Source organism: Oncorhynchus masou, chromosome 33 (assembly GCF_036934945.1).
Source record: "Oncorhynchus masou masou isolate Uvic2021 chromosome 33, UVic_Omas_1.1, whole genome shotgun sequence".
NCBI lineage: Eukaryota > Metazoa > Chordata > Actinopteri > Salmoniformes > Salmonidae > Oncorhynchus > Oncorhynchus masou.
The window spans coordinates 25,141,758-25,162,888 of NC_088244.1; the positions used below are offsets into that span (position 1 = coordinate 25,141,758).

General features: G+C 43.3%; 1 protein-coding gene across 1 annotated transcript; it reads right to left on the reverse strand.

Moving 5' to 3' along the window:
* Window positions 1-1,098: 1,098 nt before the first annotated feature.
* On the reverse strand, window positions 1,099-20,953 carry lrrc38a (leucine rich repeat containing 38a). Its single transcript, XM_064956905.1, has 4 exons — window positions 20,626-20,953; window positions 19,162-19,257; window positions 16,639-17,831; window positions 1,099-4,191 (listed from the first exon to the last, which is right to left on the reverse strand). The coding sequence occupies exons 3-4, from the start codon at window positions 17,264-17,266 to the stop codon at window positions 3,944-3,946; spliced, it is 876 nt and encodes a 291-aa protein (XP_064812977.1). The 5' UTR covers window positions 17,267-17,831; window positions 19,162-19,257; window positions 20,626-20,953; the 3' UTR covers window positions 1,099-3,943.
* Between the last annotated feature and the right edge of the window lie 178 nt (window positions 20,954-21,131).

The following is a 21,131-nucleotide window of genomic DNA, read 5'->3' on the forward strand; positions in this document are numbered from 1 at the left end:
AGCAATAAAAGTGTCAACAATTTTCATACATTGATTGTTTTTACTTGTTTTGTTTAACAGAGAAAAATAGAAATTGTATTATACACTGAACAGAAATATAAATGCAACATGCAACAATTTCAAAGATTCTACTGAGTTGCTGGATATTGGCAGGAACTGGAACGTGCTGTTGTACAGTACATGATCCAGAGCATCACAAACAGCCCAAATATGCTCAATGAGTGACATATCTGGTGAGTATGCAGGAAGAAGAACTGAGACACTTTTCAGAAGCTGTGCATTATCATGCTGATACATGAGGTTATGGCAGATGAATAGCATAACAATGGGTGTTAGGATCTCGTCACAGTATCTCTGTGCAATCCAATAGCCATTGATAAAATGCCTGCCCATAACATACCCCCACCGCCACCATGGGGCACTCTGTTCACAACGTTTACATCAGCAAACCCCTCGCCCACACAAGGTCATACACGCTGTCTACCCGGTACAGTTGAAACCGAGATTCATCCACAAAAAGCACACTTCTCCAGCATCCCAGTGGCCATCTAAGGTAAGCATTTGCTCACTGAAGTCAGTTACGACACCAAACTGCAGTCAGGTCAAGACCCTGGTGAGGACGATGAGCGCGCAGATGAGCTTCCCTGAGAGGGTTTCTGTCAGTTTGTGTAGAAATTATTTGGTTGTGCAAACCCACAGTTTCATCAGGTGTCCAGGTGGCTGGTCTCAGACGATCCCGCAGGTGAAGTATGTGGAGGTCCTGGGTTGGCGTCGTTACAAGTGGTCTGCGGTTGTGAGGCCAGTTGGACGTACTGTCAAATTCTCTAAAACGGAAATTCCTGCAGGCAGGATGCCAATTGCATGCTCCTCAAAACTGGAGACATCTGTGGCATTGTGTTGTGTGACAAAATTGCACATTTTAGAGTGGCCTTTTATTGTCCCCAGCACAAGTTCCACCTGATGCATCATGCTGTTTAATCAGCTTTTTGATATGCCACACCTGTCAGGTGGATGGGTTATCAATGCTCACTAACAGGGATGTAAACACATTTGTTCACAACATTTGAGAGAAATACGCTTTTTGTGTGTGTAGATAGTTTCTGGGATTTTTTATTTCAGTTCATGAAACATGGGACCAATACTTTACATGTTGCATTTATATTTTGTTTAGTATACAATGTTGGTTCCAAAGTGTACTTATTAGCTGGGTTGTTATTGCAAATGAGAATTGGTTCTCTATTTACACACCTTGTTATATAAGGGTTAAATCAATAAAATACAAATATTCTACATACACTGAGTGTACAAAACATTAGGAACACCTTCCTACTATTGAGCTGCACCCCCCTTTTGACCGCAGAACAGCCTCCATTTGTCGGGGGATGGACTCTACAAGGTGTCAAAAGCATTCCACAGTTGTGTCGAGTTGGCTGGATGTCCTTTTGGTTTTGGACCATTTTTGATACACACGGGGAAACTGTTGAGCGTGAAAAACCAAGCAGTGTTGCAATTCTTTACACACTCAAACCGGTGCGCCTGGCACCTACTACCATACCCCGTTCAAAGGCACTTAAATGTTTTGTTTTTCCCATTCACCTTCTGAATGGCACACATACACAAACCATGTCTCAATTGTCTTAAGGCTTAAAAAGTATATATTTAACCCGTCTCCTCCCCTTCATCTACACTGATTGAAGTGGATTAAGGTGAAATTCATAAAGGATCATAGCTTTTACCTGGATTCACCTGGTCAGTCTATGTCATGGAAAGAGTAGATGTTCGTAATGATTTGAACACTCAGTCGACAGTGTACTTACTGTACATCCTCATTCAAAGAAACAGAAAGGTTATGTGAAATAAAAGTTGTAAAAGCAAAGTTCCAGAGCATAATGTGTTTATTTTACTGCTTCATTTTCTCTCTTACATTTTGTAACATTGCACTTTGCAACCCCGTGTTAATATTTTTAATGTGTTTGTTATGGTGCATCAGAAAAAAAGCCCTTTACTCTGTTTTTGGGATCTCAAATCTCATTGGTACGTTTCAAGTGCCAGAGACAGATATAGTTTGACAGACAACCTCTCAAAACTCAGGTCTTGAAGCATCTATGAGTATGCTGGTTTTCATTTATGATCTCCCAGTCGTTTCAGGAAGCCAAAAAAATACACATGCCATCATTGACCAAAAGCATTCATTCATCAATTTCACCTGGCTGCTACTAGCTGCTGGTCTATTGAGGATGGCTCCAGTACCCAGTCGTAATAAAGGCCGACATAGGAAAGGACTGGAAGGCCCAAACATCAAGGATGATCAAGATATTGAAATAAATTAACAGATTTGAACCTTAGCCCTGTTAGCTTGGAATTAAAGACTTCGCTCACATCGGATGTAAAATCTCCATACAAAAAAGATACTTCATTTGTAAAAAAAAAAAAATCTGTATTAATATGAAAAATAAGTGTCAAATGTAAAATAAGTTACATTATGCCTGAAACAAGGAAATACATTGGTCCATTTACAAGTATAATATAATGATTTCCATAATTACATTTATGGGTGATAATTGGCAGGATATTTTAGCATATTGTTCTATATAGTATACTGTACCTAACGTGTGACTGTTTTTTAGCCAAGAACACATTTATGCTAGCCTGAGTGCCAGTCTGTTTCTGCTCTCTTGCCTACTCCTTTGGGTGTTGTAACACCAAACATGGTCAGGCTACATTTATGCTCCAAAAACAGATATTGTAACAATGCCCTCCATATTTACTCGTGTTTTGCATTTTTTGAGTTTGTGTCAAAGTTTAGTGTAACATCCATGTTGATTGCTCATGCTATCCCATTTCTGTGTTCTATATTGTAACAATAGAATCTTCTCATTCGCACTGTTCTTTGGTAAACAAAAGTTACGTAGGTTGCTACTCAAATCAATGCAATGGACATAAGTGTGCACTAGACTGCTGTGTGCCGGTCCCTTGTCCTCCTCTCTGTCCCTTTACTTCCCAGCTCAAGCCAGATCTTAAAGAACCCCCTGGCAGCAGAGGAATAGTACTCTTTGAAAGGGTGGTGTTTGTAGGCCAAATATAGCACAACTACGATTTCAAGAGAATGCTGAATGATCTCTCCAAAGTAAGGTACAGATTTATGATCTTAATTTGATCACTCAAATGCAGATCAAATGCAGATGAGCTTTGATATATACGTAAATTCACTGAAAACCCACAGTAACACACAGTTATATTAACTGTATTGCACTTTTCATGTAGCCTACTTTTGGCCAGCAAATATCCTAACCACCGATCAAGCAACATTATGGACTAAATGTTCAAATCCTGTAGCTGCAGGATAATTTTGCTGTGACAATATAGTGTAGGTCAAATGAAAATCCTACATCTGTAGTAAGGCTGTGTTCAATCAATGAAACATACACTCTTAGAAACCTGAAAGGGTTCTTCAGCTGTCCTCATAGAAGAACCCTTTGAAGAATCCTTTTTGGTTCCCAGTAGAACTCTTTTGGGTTCCATGTAAAAACCCTTTCCACAGAGGATTTACATGGAACCCAAAAGGGTTCTACCTGGAACCAAAAAGGGTTATCCTATGGGGACAGCTGAAAAACCCTTTTCCAACCCTTTTTCTAAGAGTGTAGCACATTTCGTACTTCAGTGATAAGAAAACGTATATCATTCAAGGTTATTTAACACAATCTTTCCTAACATGGTTTAACCCCTCCTGGTGTGCTGCTAACTGCCACCAATGCAGCGCACAGGAACTCACATGGTAAGAGCTTTCTTGCACAATTCCTTGGCCATATACTCCCTCCTCGTTGTCCATGCCTTGCTCTCCCATTGTCCTGCCCTTCTTCCTGGCACTCTTACGAGGCACCTAGTCGGGTCTGCTCTCTGCAGTGATACTGAATCTGGTCCAAGATCATGCTTTTTCTTCACCTCAGTCGTTGCCCTCCTCCTCGTCCGCCTGACCAGCTTTGCCCAGTCGCTGAAAGCAGTGGACCATGGAGGCCAGGAAGAAGCTGGCTATAATGGCCACCACAGAGACTGAGATGCCCGAGAAGATGACAATGAGGATGTCCGTAAGAGAGAGGTAGCCCCGGCACTCCCGGAAACTGGCCTCAGAGAGCAGGCTCAGGGACATAAGACTCCCATCCATGGGGAGGGAACACTGCAACCCCTCCATACCTGAGAAAGAGAGAGAGAGAACAGGATATGATGTCATCAGTCTTGAACACAGTCACTCTATGGACCAATCTCAAATCAACCCCGGCCTACACACAGTGTATATCTAATATGATTAGAAATGTATAAGTATGGTAACAGCTTAACAGGCAGCAGTGAAGGTAACAGCTTCATTATTCTATCCAGTCCTTTCAGATCTAATGCATGGTGGAGCTGACCTCTCCTCAGATGACTGAATAAATACACAGGGGATCAGCTGTCCTGCCTGCTCACAGTACTGTGTCACTCAATGTCACTTTCAACTGCTGAAAAGCATGTTGACCATACAGTTTGGAATGGCACTGTGGTTGGAATCCACTAAGAATGTCTCGTCTGTGATATCATCTTACTGTAACAATTTACAGTAAGTGAGGACACTGAGGGAACAGTTGGGTGCCATTGTTTTGCCTCAGAGTTGTTTGATATATTAGCTATAGCCCAGTACGCCTACAGTAGTAGCTACTGTGCCTGTTCATGTGTCTCACCATTTCCCACACATTGAGTCACATCAAGTCTAAAAAACCCACCCATTTGATCATTTGTGTTTAGTTTTCCCACTTAAAAAATATAACGATTATGAAAAGCTTGTCTCTTGGCAGTATCAAGTGACTGCATTACCATATATCAACACTTACATCAGGGTTCCCCAAACTTGGTCCTGTTGACTCCAAAGGGTACACTTTTTGTTTTTTGCCCGAGCACTACACAGCTGACTCAAAAAATCAAATAATCGTCAAGCTTTGGTAATTTGAATAAGCTGTATAGTGTTGGTGCAAAAACCAAAACATGCACCCCCTGGGGTCCCGAGGACCGAGTTGGGAAACTCTGACCTACATGTACAGTAACACACACAGAGCTGAATGGCCTAATGCATCTAGAGAAGTGTGTGGTCTTATAGCTAGGCGATTTGGAGATAACACAATGCTTTTAACAGTCATGTAAATACATGTGTTTAGTGCCAAGCTATATTCCTGGTGTCGTAGATTGGTCTGATCTACGAGGCTTCGCTGAACACTTGTCACAGACACACACATCACCCCTATTACATCATTTCTTGATATGATTTGACCATGGATCCCTCCAACTTTGCATTTTTCACCCCTCCGAGGCAAACATTCATTTGTGAAATTTCTACTTTGCGATTAGACCTATCTGCTTTGGTTTTCACAGAAGAAGGAGAGTAATCTCTGCTCCAACCAGTGTGTTACTAGCAGACACCAGATGACAGATTTAAAGGGGAACAACCCCTGGGTATTAATACAACAGAGACAGATGCATTAGTGCTTTAGAAGAACACTACTGAGATTAAATGCTTTGTCCACTGTGATCTTGTCTGTTTTGGAGAAAAAACATCACAACACTTGAAGAGTTTAATTACAAATTGCTATATATCCATTTTCAGAAATGTTGGTAAATTAGCTTTTATTGTTTAAATAAATTCTGAAAGACATTGGTGTGTTTACTTCACTATTGTCACGTTCTGACCATCGTTCTTGTGTGTTTTCCTTGTTTTAGTGTTGGTCAGGACGTGAGCTGGGTGGGCATTCTATGTTGTGCGTCTGGTTTGTCTATTTTTATGTTTGGCCTGATATGGTTCTCAATCAGAGGCAGGTGTTAGTCATTGTCTCTGATTGAGAACCATATTTAGGTAGCCTGTTTTGTGTTGGGTTTTGTGGGTGGTTGTCTCCTGTGTCAGTGTTTGTACCACACGGGACTGTTTCGGGTTTTCTTGTTTTGTAGTCTATTTCATGTATAGTTTTGTTATTAAAAGAACCATGAATTATAACTACGCTGCGTCTTGGTCCGATCCCTGCTACACATCTTCTTCAGAGGAAGAGGAAGAAGAGAACCGTTACGACTATCTAATTATGTAATGGGGTTGTTCAATGACAGACATGTATTTGTTTAAAATGTATCACTTGATGGTTTCATTTCAGAGAGACAAATAATAATATATTTATTTTGCTAAATGCTATAAGTAGTCCTGCTTTGTTTTACACAGCCAAATGTAAGAAATAACTACATTTTAATAAAGAACTGTGCAAATGATACATCTTTGACATCAACATTTAAAACATGTTAAAACAGATCTGTATGTAAAATATTTACATTTGATATTTTAGTCATTTAGCAGATACTGTTATCAGAGCTTCTTTCAGTAAGTGCATTCATCTTAAAATAGCTAGGTGAGAATACCATATATCATAGTCAAATATACAGGATGCAGCTAAACAATGGATATATAGCTAGCGTTTTGCAAAACACACAAAAAAAAACAATTTTCATTCACCTAAAATCTATGAATAATGACATCTGAGAACAAGAATATTTTAAACACAGATGTAGGTACCCATAAGCAATCATTTCTGACGAAAACACACAAATGTGAAAGATTGGTGGATATGGCGTTTTGGAAATAAACTCTTCACTTATAAGTTAGGGTTCAAAAGGTTTTGTTATTGTTTTGTGTTCAGTTGCTATATGACGTGTAAGAATGCATAAGCAGAGCATAAAGTATGAGTATTATAGTAGCCTACCCTAATTTGAGAGGATAAAAATATACAGTCACGTGATTTCTTTCTGCATGAGAATAACAGAAGTGTGCAGAACAAGGACGAGACTGATATTTGCGCTCTGGTGATTTGATAATATCGTAATAAGATACAGTAATACACGATAACAGACAATAATGTAACAGCACCAAATTATATATAGATAGATTATACTGTGAATTATTTGATTTATAATGACAAGGGGCATCAATGAGGCTCTGGTTTTCTTGTAAACTAATCCAATCTATTCCACTAATACGAAGTGTTAAATATTTGTTATATTTTCAATAAGTATTCACTGTTTTTGAAAGAAGTATTTGAATAAAACATTACGTAATCTAAAAGCACATATGGTGTACCTCAGTCATGTTCTAATAAAAATCCGTTTGGGGCGCTTCCATTTTATCCTGCCTGTGTCTGTAGCTGCAGTGGCCAGCAGTCAGTAGACATCATTATCAAGTGTGTGGGTGTGTGTGCATGTGTATGTATGTGTGTGTAAGTGTATATGTGTGGTGAGTCACAGTTAGACCAGAAGGGGTTTTCCACATGCGGAGGGACTCAGTGACCTCATCGCTCTGTGAAATTCCAGTCACGTGGTTCTCCTCTCCTCCTCACCGCGCAGCACAACAAGCAAAACTCAGCCCAGACACTGGCTCTTCTGTTCTCAATTCAATTCAATTTAAGGGCTTTATTGGCATGGGAAACATATGTTTACGTTGCCAAAAGCAAGTGAAATAGATAATAAACAAAGGTGAAATAAACAACAAATTAACAGTAAACATTACACTTACAAAAGTTCCAAAACAATAAAGGCATTTCAAATGACATATTATGCATATATACAGTAGTCTCTGTCTCTGGATCTATTCCTGGCTCTGCACGCCACAGCCATAGTGTCTCGTGTGGAGAGGACCAGAATACTACCGCATGGTTTCGGTGTTGGTGGTGATGGTGATGGATGTGGGGGTGGGGAAGGGTTGAGTATGCCTACATTGTCTGATGCTGCCTATAGACTTAACATCGTCAACAAAATCACTGCATCATATTTGACATGAGTATGCATAGTGTCCTATATTGATGTGTTATATACAGTGCCTTCGGAAAGTATTCAGACCCCTTGACTTTTCCCACATTTTGTTACGTTACAACCTTATTCTAAAATGTATTAAATCGTTTTTTCCCTCATCAATCTACACACAATACTTCATAATGACAAAGCAAAAACACATGTTTTTTTTGTTCAATTATTAAAAATCTAATTTATTAAAATGATAAAAAAATCGAATTTGCATAAGTATTCAGACAGTTTACTCAGTACTTTGTTGAAGCACGTTGGCAGCGATTAAAGCATTGAGTCTTCTTGAGTATGACGCTACAAACTTGGCACATCTGTATTTGGGGAGTTTCTCCCATTCTTCTCTGCAGATCCTCTCAAGATCTGTCAGCTTGGATGGGGAGCGTCACAGCTATTTTCAGGTCTTTCCAGAGCATTCAGAAACTTGTCCTTATGCCACTCCTGCATTGTTTTGGCTGTGTGCTTAGGGACGTTGTCCTGTTGGAAGGTGAACCTTCGCCCCTGTCTGAGGCGCTCTGGAGCAGGTTTTCATCAAGGATCTCTCTACACTTGGCAGTGTTCATCTTTGCCTCAATCCTGACTAGTCTCCCAGTCCCTGCAGCTGAAAAACATTTAAGAATGATAGAGGCCACTGTGTACTTGGAGACCTTCAATGCTGCAGACATTTTATGGTACCCTTCTCCACATCTGTGCCTCAACACAATCCTGTCTCGGAGCTCTACGAACAAATCCTTTTGACCTCATGGCTTGGATTTTGCTCTGACATGAGCTGTCAACTGTGGTACCTTATATAGACAGGTGTGTGCCTTTTCAAATCATGTCCAATCAATTGAATTTACCACAGGTGGACTCCAATCAACTTGTAGACACATCTCAAGGATGATCAATGGAAACAGGATGCACCTGAACTAAATTTTGAGTCTCATAAAAAGGGTCTGAATACTTATATAAATAAGGTATTTCTGTTTTTGATTTTTAGTACATTTGTAAAAATGTCTTAAAACCTGTTTTCATTTTGTCATTATGGGGTATTGTGTGTAGATTGCTGAAGATTTTTAAAATTTTATAATACTGCTATAACCTAACAAAATGTGTAAAAAGTCAATGGGTCTAAGCACTTTCTGAAGGTACTGTATATATATCAGCTGCCATGCTGCTATATAGTTGTAATTATATTTTACTTTGTGCCTGTGCGTGCTAGTGCTTACTGTAATGAATCTCTTCGTCGTCTGATGAGGAGTAGGAAGGATCGGACCAATGTGCAGCGTGGTAAGTGTCCATGTTAATTATTTATTCGACTGAACACACAAAATAAAATAACAAAGTGAAAGGAAGAAACAACACAGTTCTGTCAGGTGAATACACAAAACAGAAAACAACTAGCCACAAATAATAGTGGGAACACAGGCTACCTAAGTATGGTTCTCAATCAGAGACAACGATTGATAGCTGCCTCTAATTGGGAACCATACCAGGCCAAAAGCAGAAATACAAAACCTAGAACAAAAACCTTGAATGCCCACCCCAACTCACGCCCTGACCAAACTAAAACAGAGACATAAAAAAGGAACTAAGGTCAGGACGTGACAGTACCCCCCCCTCCAAAGGTTCGGACTCCGGCCGCAAAACCTAACCCCATAGGGGAGGGTCTGGGTGGGCATCTGTCCGCGGCCCCACTCTACCATAGTCTTGGCCCACTTAAGTGGCGTCTTCGGCCTGGGGACCCTTTTGGCTGGCCCCGAATAGACGGGAGATTCCGGCAGCGCCGGAGAGGCAGCCGGCGTGAAGGGCGGTTCTGGCAGCTCCTGACTGACTGGCGGCTCTGGCAGCTCCTGACTGACGGGCGGCTCTGGCAGCTCCTGACTGACGGGCGGCTCTGGCAGCTCCTGACTGACGGGCGGCTCTGGCAGCTCAGGACAGACGGGCGGCTCTGGCAGCTCCTGACTGACGGGCGGCTCTGGCAGCTCCTGACTGACGGGCGGTTCTGGCAGCTCCTGACTGACGGGCGGTTCTGGCTGCTCCTGACTGACGGGCGGCTCTGGCAGCTCTGGACAGGAGGGAGGCTCTGGAAGAGCTGGACAGGAGGGAGACTCTGGAAGCGCTGGACAGGAGGGAGACTCTGGAAGCGCTGGACAGGCAGGAGCACCTGGAGGGAGGAGACGGAGAGACAGCCTGGTGCATGGGGCTGCCACAGGAGGCCTGGTGCGTGGAGGTGGCACCGGATCGACCGGACCGTGGAGGCGCACTGGAGGTCTCGAGCACCGAGCCTGCACAACCTGTCCTGGCTGGATACTCCCCATAGCCCGGCAAGTGCGGCGGGATGGAACAGACCGCACTGGGCTGTGCTGGCGAACTGGGGACACCGTGCGTAGGGCTGGTGCCATATAGCCCGGGCCGAGGAGACAAACTGGAGACCAGATGCACTGAGCCGGCGTCATTGCTCCTGGCTCGATGCCCACTCTAGCCCGGCCGACACGAGGAGCTGCGATGTAGCGCACCGGGCTATGCCTGCGCACTGGGGACACGTGCGCCTCACGGCATAACACGGTGCCTGCCCGGTCCACCTCTCGCCACGGTAAGCACGGGGAGTTGGCTCAGGTCTCCTACCTGACTTAGCCACACTCCCCGTGTGCCTTCCCCCAAGACAGGGACTGCCTCTCGTCCCTGTTGCGCTGCCGTGCTAACTCCTCATAATGCCGCCGCTCGGCTTTAGCTGCCTCCAGCTCCTCCCTGGGGCAGCGATATTCCCCAGCCTGTGCCCAGGGTCCCTTACCGTCCAAAATCTCCTCCCATGTCCAGGAGTCCAGAACCCTCTGCTCCTGGTTACCACGCTGCTTGGTCCGGTTGTGGTGGGTAGTTCTGTAACGAACCTCTTCATCATCTGAGGAGGAGTAAGAAGGATCGGACCAATATGCAGCGTTGTAAGTGTCCATGTTAATTATTTATTCGACTGAACACACGAGACAAAATAACAAAGTGAAAGGAAGAAACGAAACAGTTCTGTCTGGTGAATACACAAAACAGGCTACCTAAGTATGGTTCTCAATCAGAGACAACGATTGACAGCTGCCTCTGATTGGGAACCATACCAGGCCAAAAGCAGAAATACAAAACCTAGAACAAAAACCTTGAATGCCCACCCCAACTCACTCCCTGACCAAACTAAAACAGAGACATAAAAAAGGAACTAAGGTCAGGACGTGACACTTACCTGCATATGGACATGCGTGCCTGTCTGCATCCATGGGTGCATGTACTTTTGTGTGTGTTTGTTTATGTATACGTTTGTGTGTGTGTCAGTATCTTTTACTGTGAGGGAACATTAGTCTAGACCAGGGATGTGTAACTTCGATGGGGCTGGGGTCCACAAAGAAATCAGAACTAACTATGATGGGCCACAGTGACTCATGGGTCTGCATACCCTCATCCATACCCACACATGCAGTCTGAGCTGGCCGTAGACTTTTGGGGACCTAAGTGAAATTTGGTTGGGAAGCCCCCCCACCTTGCAACCAAACATTTTAACGGCCCTCCTCTTGACAGCGGAAAAAAAAAAATATGTATTAGAGTTAATTTCCTGCAATTTTAGACATTTTGCCATGGGCGTGGAGAAAATGTTGCAATTCCACACATTTTACCATAGGACAGAGAGAAGATTTTTCAATTGTATAACTCATTTCATGCAATTCTACTCATTTTGCCATTGAGCAGAGAGAAGAATTTGCAGTTTTACAGCTAATTCGACTCATTTTGCTATAGGGTGGAGAGAAATGTTAGCAATTTAGAATATGATATCTGATTGAGGGTGACTAACAAAATCAATGGGGGCCACCCAGTCGGTAATTTGACCATGATAAATACAAGTTTAGATAGCTGGCTAGACTAACTCAACAATCAAAACCTTTTAGCTGACATGGGCTAATTGAGTGACTGTCAGTGACTCACATAACAAGAGAAAAACTGCTGATGCACAACCAAATTTCTAAATTGCACCTTGTGTATTCTACTATTCTAACTCTCAACAGTAAGTTGAGTCCCAGGTTGTTGTTAATATAATTTTTATTTGGGGGGGGGGGGGGAGTGATCCGCGGGCCTACAGTTTCCCATCCCTGGTCTAGACAATATCAGTGTCAATGGTAAGCTGTCGTCAGTATCAAATGAAGTGTAGTAAAACATGTATGCTGATTGTTCATCCTTGACTCAACAGCACTAGAGAACAGCACTCTATGGTATGATTATACAGGTTACCGCTTTGAATCATTCACACACACTCACCGAAAGGCACCATTGTGAAATATCCTCAGCTACTGTGTTTTAAAGGGGCAATCTGCAGTTCAAACAATAACAAAGTGGTTATATTCTTCAAGAATCAATGAGTATATATATATATTTTTAAAGCTGTCCCAATCGCAGATTGACCCTATTACTGAGCTTTGTTGCATCTTGATGATACAGTACCTGAGAGCAGGCTACAATGTGTATGTGAAACCAGCACTCACAAACTCAATGAGTAAAGTTCAATAGTTTGTAAATGTCCATTTATGTTCTCAGATGCTATACAGATCAATATAATCTCAATCATGAACTGACAGAGCTATGTCCCTGATGCTAGATAGCAAAGTGGGTAAAAGAAAGATGTTACTGTTTGGGTCAGTGAAATTACAGTGTCCAAGAGCAAATTTACTTTTTGACTTATTCCACAAAGTGACTGCGCTAGATTGAATGGTTCTGTGGAAGCGTCCATCCTGCGCCCTCCAGCCCCCAGTTTGTTCACAGTTCTAGTTCACACTCAGTAATTAAGAAGTATTGATTGTGATTAAGCCTCAGAGGGTCAGGAATTTAGTAATAAGCGAATACAGGACTTGTTTAATACATCAAATCTTAATGTCTTATTAATGAATATACACTCCGATCCATGTTTCTAGTCTCCTGCCTTGTCTGAATGATGACAAGATTATCATGGCATGCAACTAGTTTGTCCCCAATGCAATGGGAAAGATTAAGTTTGACTATATGTAAAAATATACTGTACATCCACATGTCCTTTAGAGTAACATACAGTAGAGGTTTTCTAGGGTGAGCCCTACTTAGCAAGGAGCCTAAAGTTGCTAAGGCCTATAGCCTCCTGAGACCTGAAAAAAATGTGTTTGGGATTTCAATATTTTTTCTATAACATAAGTGTTTGGGGTGAAAAATACATGTAACCCCAAAAATGTGGAAACAAATATTGTTATTTTTATTGTAAGTGCAAAATTGTCCTCTGTGGTGGTCATTAGGATGTAAATATACACAAATTAATATGACAGTCAATGGGTACAGTACTGTAGGTGAAAAACATAGTTGTGGCATCTGGGTGTCCACTACAGAGGACATTTCTTGATAAGCTCTTATTTAGCTCTTATTTAATGTGAAAAAAATATGACAAAGTCCTGACCAACTCACTTAACTATTGCTGAAATACTCACTTACTAGAAAACATTTGAATATCAAACTCACAAAAACTATAATTAATAATTACACACACTTTTCACATGTCCATAAAATGTGCTAATTTTAACGCCAGCCATCTTTTAAAGAACCAGGAAGATAAAGTTGTCAAGGTCACACCCCTACACGTGATATCATTGAAAAGTCCAGAATGTCCTCTCAAAGGGACAACAGGATTTAATACAGTGGCTTGTATGGCCTCAGAGACACAGACCAAGAACTGATGTCCACTAGAGAGGACAAAAATACCTTTCTGGTTTCAGGAGGACAGAAGAGCATTTAGAAAGCACCATAGTGTCGGTGTGTGTACTGTATGTGTCTGGGCTCACCGAAGGCTGGGCGCTAATGTGCCACACAGAATGTTGTTATTATAACATTGTGTTCTGCCACGAGTCCAGGTCACAGCTATTGAAAATAAATCCACTGTGAAGATTGTTGATGTGCCAATTTGATGATTATTATGATCCATAGAACATCCTGTTGCATTGATTAGCGTACTGTAATAACATAGGTTGCCTCCGACATGGCACCCTACTCCCTATATACTGCACTACTTTTGACAAGAGCCTTATGGGCCCTGGTCAAAAGTAGTGAACTATAAAGGGAATGGGGTGCCATTTGGGACACACATATGGCCCTATTTCCAGCGGAAATAATATTGATGTGTGTCATTTGGACACACCTTAATAAACTTGTAAGAACATGTATTTAGTAGCACTAGCCAAGCTCTCTTGGGAAGGAGTTAAAGGGATACTTTGGGAATTTGTCCATTTTCCCCAGAGTCAGATGAACTACCATTTTGATGTGTATGTATCCAGTATGAAGGAAGTTAGAGGTAGTTTCGCGAGCCAATGCTAACTAGCATTGGGTATCTGCTAGCATGCAGTTGGACTTCCACGCATAGAATGTCTGCTCAGGTCAGATCTCAGCACTGTGCACCTGCATACAATGTGACGTGTTACAGTAGCTCTGGAGAATGACAGTGAGCATTATACAATGTGACGTGTTACAGTAGCTCTGGAGAATGACAGTGAGCATTATACAATGTGACGTGTTACAGTAGCTCTGGAGAATGACAGTGAGCGTTATACAATGTGACGTGTTACAGTAGCTCTGGAGAATGACAGTGAGCGTTATACAATGTGACGTGTTACAGTAGCTCTGGAGAATGACAGTGAGCATTATACAATGTGACGTGTTACAGTAGCTCTGGAGAATGACAGTGAGCATTATACAATGTGACGTGTTACAGTAGCTCTGGAGAATGACAGTGAGCGTTATACAATGTGACGTGTTACAGTAGCTCTGGAGAATGACAGTGAGCGTTATACAATGTGACGTGTTACAGTAGCTCTGGAGAATGACAGTGAGCATTATACAATGTGACGTGTTACAGTAGCTCTGGAGAATGACAGTGAGCGTTATACAATGTGACGTGTTACAGTAGCTCTGGAGAATGACAGTGAGCATTATACAATGCGTGCAATGACCTGTCAACACTGCAAACAAGGAAGAATTCTGTCAACATTAATAGACATTAATAGCCTCACTGTCCATACTGTAACAGTACATCGAGTGGATCAGAAATGCTTATTGTCCGTAATTAAATAAACAATGCAGGTATATTATGATCTATCAAGTGATTCAGATCCTATTGAATGTGATACCCTGGCCTCATATCTTTTTGATCTTGAAGATCTTACTCGTGATCTACTCCCTGTATATTTTGTCAGACAGTGTTTGAGGATGTACACAATAAACAGTCTTCTTGTTGTGATTTTAGAACGTGTGGGCACAAACACACCCCCACACGTAAACACACACACACAAACACACACATGCAAACACACACACAATCTGAGAACAGACTCTAATGAGGCATATGGTTAATTAATTATTCAGACACAATCTGGTATCTTGAATCTGGGACTCCCCACTAGTCTACCACAATTATCTTTCTGCTTTTCTCATGCTTACCAAGATGTCTCAGAGTGATCTTATTCATAACAACATTGACTTGTCCATATCTATACAGAATTATCAGTAGTATCAGCAACAAGCTGCACTTGAAATAAAGAAAGATGAGGTTGAAAGCCAATAGCTGTTTAAATGACAGACAATTGAAAACAAAGAGGAGGAACAATAAAGGAGATGATTGTGGACTACGGGAAAAAGAGGACTGAGCATGCCTCCATTCTCATCGACGGGGCTGTAGTGGAGCAGGTTGAGAGCTTCAAGTTCCTTGGTGTCCACATCACCAACATACTAACATGGTACAAACACACCAAGACAGTCATGAAGAGGCACGACAAAGCCTATTTCCCTCAGGAGACTGAAAAGATTTGTCATGGGTCCTCAGATCCTCAAAAGGTTCTACAGCTGCACAATCAAGAGCATCCGGACTGGTTGCATCACTGCCTGGTATGGCAACTGCTCAGCCTCTAACCGCTTGGCACTACAGAGGGTAGTGCGAACAGCCCAGTACATCACTGGGGCCAAGCCTCCTGCCATTCAGGACCTCTATACCAGGCGGTGTCAGAGGAAGGCCCTAACAATTGTCAAAGACTCCAGCCACCCTGGTCATAGTGTGGCTGTTGTCTCTGGTACCAGAGCACCAAGTCTAAGTCCAAGAGGCTTCTAAACAGCTTCTACCCCAAGCCATAAGACTCCTGAACATCTAATCAAATGGCTACCCAGGCTATTTGCATTGCCCCCCCCCCCCTTTACACCGCTGCTACTCTCTGTTGTTATCATCTATGCAGTCACTTAAAATAACTCTACCAACATATTAACTCAACTAACCGGTGCCCCTGCACATTGACTCTGTATCGGTACCCCCTGTATATAGTCTCGCTATTGTTACTTTACTGCTGCTCTTTAATTACTTGTTACTTTTATTTCTTATTCTTATCCGTATTCTTTAAAACTGCATTGTTGGTTGGGGCTCGTAAGCATTTCACTGTAAGGTCTACCTACACCTGTTGTATTCGGCGCATGTGACTAATACATTTTGGATTTGGTTTGATTTGATTTTGATATGTTTATAGATATTGGGCCAAGTAGAGACATTTAATGTAATACTAACCACTGTTACATGCATTACACTACCTGTCTTTCAGTGTACTGTGCAGTCTTACATTATTATTCTATAACTGATTGGCTTAAGGTTTGATAGCTTATAAATTGCTTGAATCAGAAACGAGTGGGCTGCTGGATTATGACAAAAGATTGGTTTTCTATGTCCTAGCACAGGCAAAGATGGTAAAACAAATACGTGCTGTTAAGCAGCTTACATACCCATTGGAAGCTTGTGGCAGTTCTCCGTGAGCCACACAAAAAGTTTGGCAAAGTGACAGTTGCACACCCAGGGGTTGCCCTCCAGGCGCACCACCCGGAGTGAGGTTAGGGGCTCCAGCACCCCCACATCCAGCCCTTGCAGGCCGTTCCTCTCCAGCTCCAGCTCCCGCAGTGAGGTCAGCCCCAGGAAAGCATCCTCTTCTACCAGGCTAAGGTAGGGGTTGTTCCCCAGACGCAGCTTGATCAGGCTACGGGACTCCACAAAGGTCCCTGACTGGATCTCTGTCAGGTTGTTGCTGCCCAGGTCCAGGAAGACTAGGCGAGATGAGGTGCTGAGGGTGCCGGGTTCCAGCACCGACAGGGAGTTATTCCTCAGGTCCAGGTAGACCAGGTCGCTGTACAGAACCAGGAAGTCCGAGGGGATCCAGGGAATCCAGTTGTCGGAGAGAAGGAGGCGCCGGACGTCCAGGGGGATGGGACTAGGGAGGCTGGTGAGACCTTGGCCCTGGCAGTCCACGGTGTGGTGGTCCGGACACAGGCAGCTGGACGGACAGTTGTGGCCCCGAGTCAGCAAGGTGGAGGAAAGCAAGGCAAGGAAAGGCTGAAGCCAGTTAATGCATGGTAACATTGTCAAGGGGGTGCGAGGTGAGAGGGAGAGCAGGGGTTTAGGTAGGGGAGGAGGAGATTGGGAGGAAGGAGGTACAGGACAGGACAGGAGAGGGCACAGGGGAGGGGATAGAGATCAAGGGGTGGGAGATTAAGGAAGGGGAGGGGGAAGCAGAAGAAAGAAAGGAGTCAATGTCCTGGCGCTGGCATCTCTCTTCCTCTTGTTGAGTAGTCTACAAAGGCTAAGCCATCGAGCGGCGAGAGAGATGCGCAACGGTGTTTTCAAGGAGATCATGTAGCAAGCGGTCTGGATCGAAAAGCAGCCTGCTGGCTTTGAGGGAATAAGGGGAGGAGTGAGAGAGAGGGAGTGAGCGAGAGAGAGAGAGCGAGAGAGTAAGGGAGGGGGTTAAATAGAAACTAGCAAACCAGAGACGTGCGCTGTGGAGGGTGTGTGTTGGGAGTGGGGAGAGCGGGGGATGGGGGGTGGAGGGCGATAGGGTAAGCCAGAAGGTGGTGTGAGTTTGCAGGAGGGTCGACCCTCAGAGTCTCATTACTCCTTCTTCAGAACAATTAACGAGGGACACCGTCTGTGAGTCAGAAGAAGAATATAATGTGAGGATCTAAGCATTGGAAGGCTAGACTCACTGAAAGCATGGTTATTTACATCCAACCGTATGGGCTGGGGAGCTACCGACAGTGACTCGTGTCCAAATGACATCAGATAATTCACATGTTGTGATGATGTCACATGGCTCCCAGCAGAATCCCAGGAGGAATATAATCCTGATGACCGTGATCCTTGGGAATCATCATCACATACATCTCCTCCTCAACTGTCCTCTGTCTCACTGTGCTGCACGATCTGGCCATCCCAGCTCTGTTGCCATGACAACATGCTCTAAACATACACCGTGGTGTGAAGCTGCCTGTGCAGCATAGGCGAATATCCCAAAAGGCTCCTATTGAGGAACGCCATCACATGATAGCTTGTCACAGCGAGGTGATGCGTTTGTCTCGTGCCTTTCCTGAGCAACAAGCTGAATGGCTATCTCATACAATCCACTCATATAGCTTTAATGCATGTCCTATACATTCACAGTTAGAAAAACATACAGTACATACACTACAGTTTTAACACATCCACTGCAAAAGCCAAGTGGTCTTCAGAAATACTGTACCTTAAACTAAGCAATGTGTTCCCAATGGCAGTTACCTTACCAACGGCAGCTAATTTGCCAGCTGTTGTTGTTTACATGCTATGTACCTCTATGCTACAGTACAGTAGTCAGACATCATGTCCACAGACCGCAGGTACAGGAACAGAATGTATGCTATGTCCACCTGATACATCAAACATGCTTGTTGGGAATAGCATGTCACAGATATAACCGTGGAAAGCAGGTGTGCTGAGGGTGCTGCAGCACCCCCTGAAAAATATCAATAAAATAAAATAATATTAATTTAAAAAAAGAGTTTTTTCTTTTGAAGAAGGGCCATTTTCTACAGGGCCATCGGGCCTTGGTATAACAAATACCTGTATACAGTCACTAGTAAAAGTCTACACACCCCTTGCACAATCTGGACATTTTACAGCCTTAAAATTAAATAGAAAATGTATTAAATTAGATTTTCTTCCTACCAATGTACTCCACATTTCCAAAGTGGAAGAAAAAGACTATTTAAAAAAATACAATAAAATGTAATTTAAAAAAAGATGTCTTGATTTCATATTTGTTTTGATCCTGACAAACTCCCCAGTCATTGCAGGTGAAAATAAGTTTGAACGTTAGGGAGGGGGTGCGCCTGGAGTTGGAGGTTCCTATAAGAAGGGTAAATTCCAATGAATCCCAGTCATTGAGATTATGTAAATCAGCTAACTGTTAGCTATGCTGTTGTTACAATGTAACTAGTCTTTACCTGTGATTGAAGTTTGTTCTGCTGCTAACATCTGAGTTGTAGTTTCTGCTTGTGCAGCAGTAGGAGGATGTGTGCAGTGCAGCTGAGTGAGCACCCCTGTGTGGGCAGAGGAGCGGGGACGGGGACATTTTCCAAGATTCAATAATGAGAAATTAGCGAATTTGATGGGCAATTCTTTATAGAACAGGACAGAAATTAGACTAAAAGTTGAATAAAAATGGAAAGGGCACTTCACATATAGGAGGGCAACAGGGCAGGTGCACAGGCACCCCTAGAGCCCTATCTGTGCACGTGCCTGCATCAACATTAATCACTAATTTCATTGGCACCAACACATAAATTATTATTGTTAATGACTAGTTGATAAGTTTTATTCTTTAGTGTAATTGTAAGGAGCTTCCCTGCAGAGGCTGTTTGGGCCCTATGAAGTGAAAATAGGCTAATGTGTTTCCCCCCATGCAGTTCAGGTTTAGCATGTAAATAAATGTCAGTGTAACCTGATGTGTGGCACCCTGGGTCGGAAACAGCTGCACATACAGGGCTGGGAGGGAGGGAGGTGCCAATGGAAAAGCATGGCGCCACTCTTTCCAACGGTCATTTTCAAAGTGACCCAAGCATCCAAGACAGGGGGGCCCAGCTGTCACTTCTTTCGTTGCACGTTGGCAGGTGTGACTGTGCCCGCTGGCTGTGTACCCTGGGTGCCAGTCAAGGACAGAGAGCTAGGGCTCTGAGGGGGAGTGCCACTGTGGAAAGTTAGACAGACATCTTGTTCTTCTTCAAAAAGAAACCTGAGACCACCTTTCAGTCGTTCTGGGAGTTTGTGCGTGCGTGTGTCCAAACACCACACCTGCCAACTATGAGACTTGAACAAGGTTGGCAGCTATGTGAGTCATCTTTTGTGATATCTGACTGAAGTGTTGCTACATTCTGTACTATCAAGGATCAGGATCAAGCTGCAGGAATTTGACAGACAAACAGGCAGGCAGACAGACAGACAAACAGGCAGGCAGGCAGGCAGACAAACAGGCAGGCAGGCAGGCAGACAGACAAAAAGGCAGGCAGACAGACAGACAAACAGGCAGGCAGGCAGGCAGACAAACAGGCAGGCAGGCAGGCAGGCAGACAGACAAACAGGCAGGCAGGCAGACAGACAAACAGGCAGGCAGGCAGGCAGGCAGACAGACAGACAAACAGGCAGGCAGGCAGACAGACAAACAGGCAGGCAGGCAGACAGACAGACAAACAGGCAGGCAGGCAGGCAGACAGACAGACAAACAGGCAGGCAGGCAGACAGACAAACAGGCAGGCAGGCAGGCAGACAGACAGACAAACAGGCAGGCAGGCAGGCAGACAGACAAACAGGCAGGCAGGCAGGCAGACAAACAGGCAGGCAGGCAGACAATGGGCAGTTGGGCTTTCGAGGGTGTAGTACAATGTGCCTTCTGGGAAATAAGATACACTTACCCAGATTATGTTTCTGAAATAAAGGAATCCAGAAGTACTTGATCACAATTGTCTTCAGCTGAGGAAATCTCTTATCTAGCAGAGAAAGTTGCACCCACGTCCGTTACATTGACAGATGTATGTATATATCCGGATTTGCTCCGAGTTTGTTTACATTTGATGGTAAAGAATGACAGCACTCTCTCAGAAAGCACACATGACCACACAATGACCCAGTGAGTGAAAGAAAACTGTTGATGTACAACTTGGAATCGAGCCTTCTAATTATTGTATTTGGAAATGTAATTACAATTCGATAAAAGACTAAACAGATGAGACTTCGGGCAAATGCTCACCAATGCAAAAACAAGCAGACAAGGAACTTGACTGTTGACATTGTTGGACAAATATCCCAGAGTGGTCTCTACTTCCCTCTTGTGTTCAATGTGTCCTTTACAGTCTCAGGGCCAGTCATTTTACAGTGAAAATAAAAACACATTAAGTAGAAGACGTGGTCAAATATAGAA

What these genes read in the sequence shown, in the direction of transcription:
- lrrc38a (XM_064956905.1), bottom strand. Translation starts at nt 17,266, where the DNA reads ATGTTACCATGCATTAACTGGCTTCAGCCTTTCCTTGCCTTGCTTTCC. An exon ending in CTGCCACAAGCTTCCAATGG is followed by an intron (nt 4,192 to 16,638) that starts GTATGTAAGCTG and finishes TCTCTTTCTCAG; the next exon opens with GTATGGAGGGGTTGCAGTGT.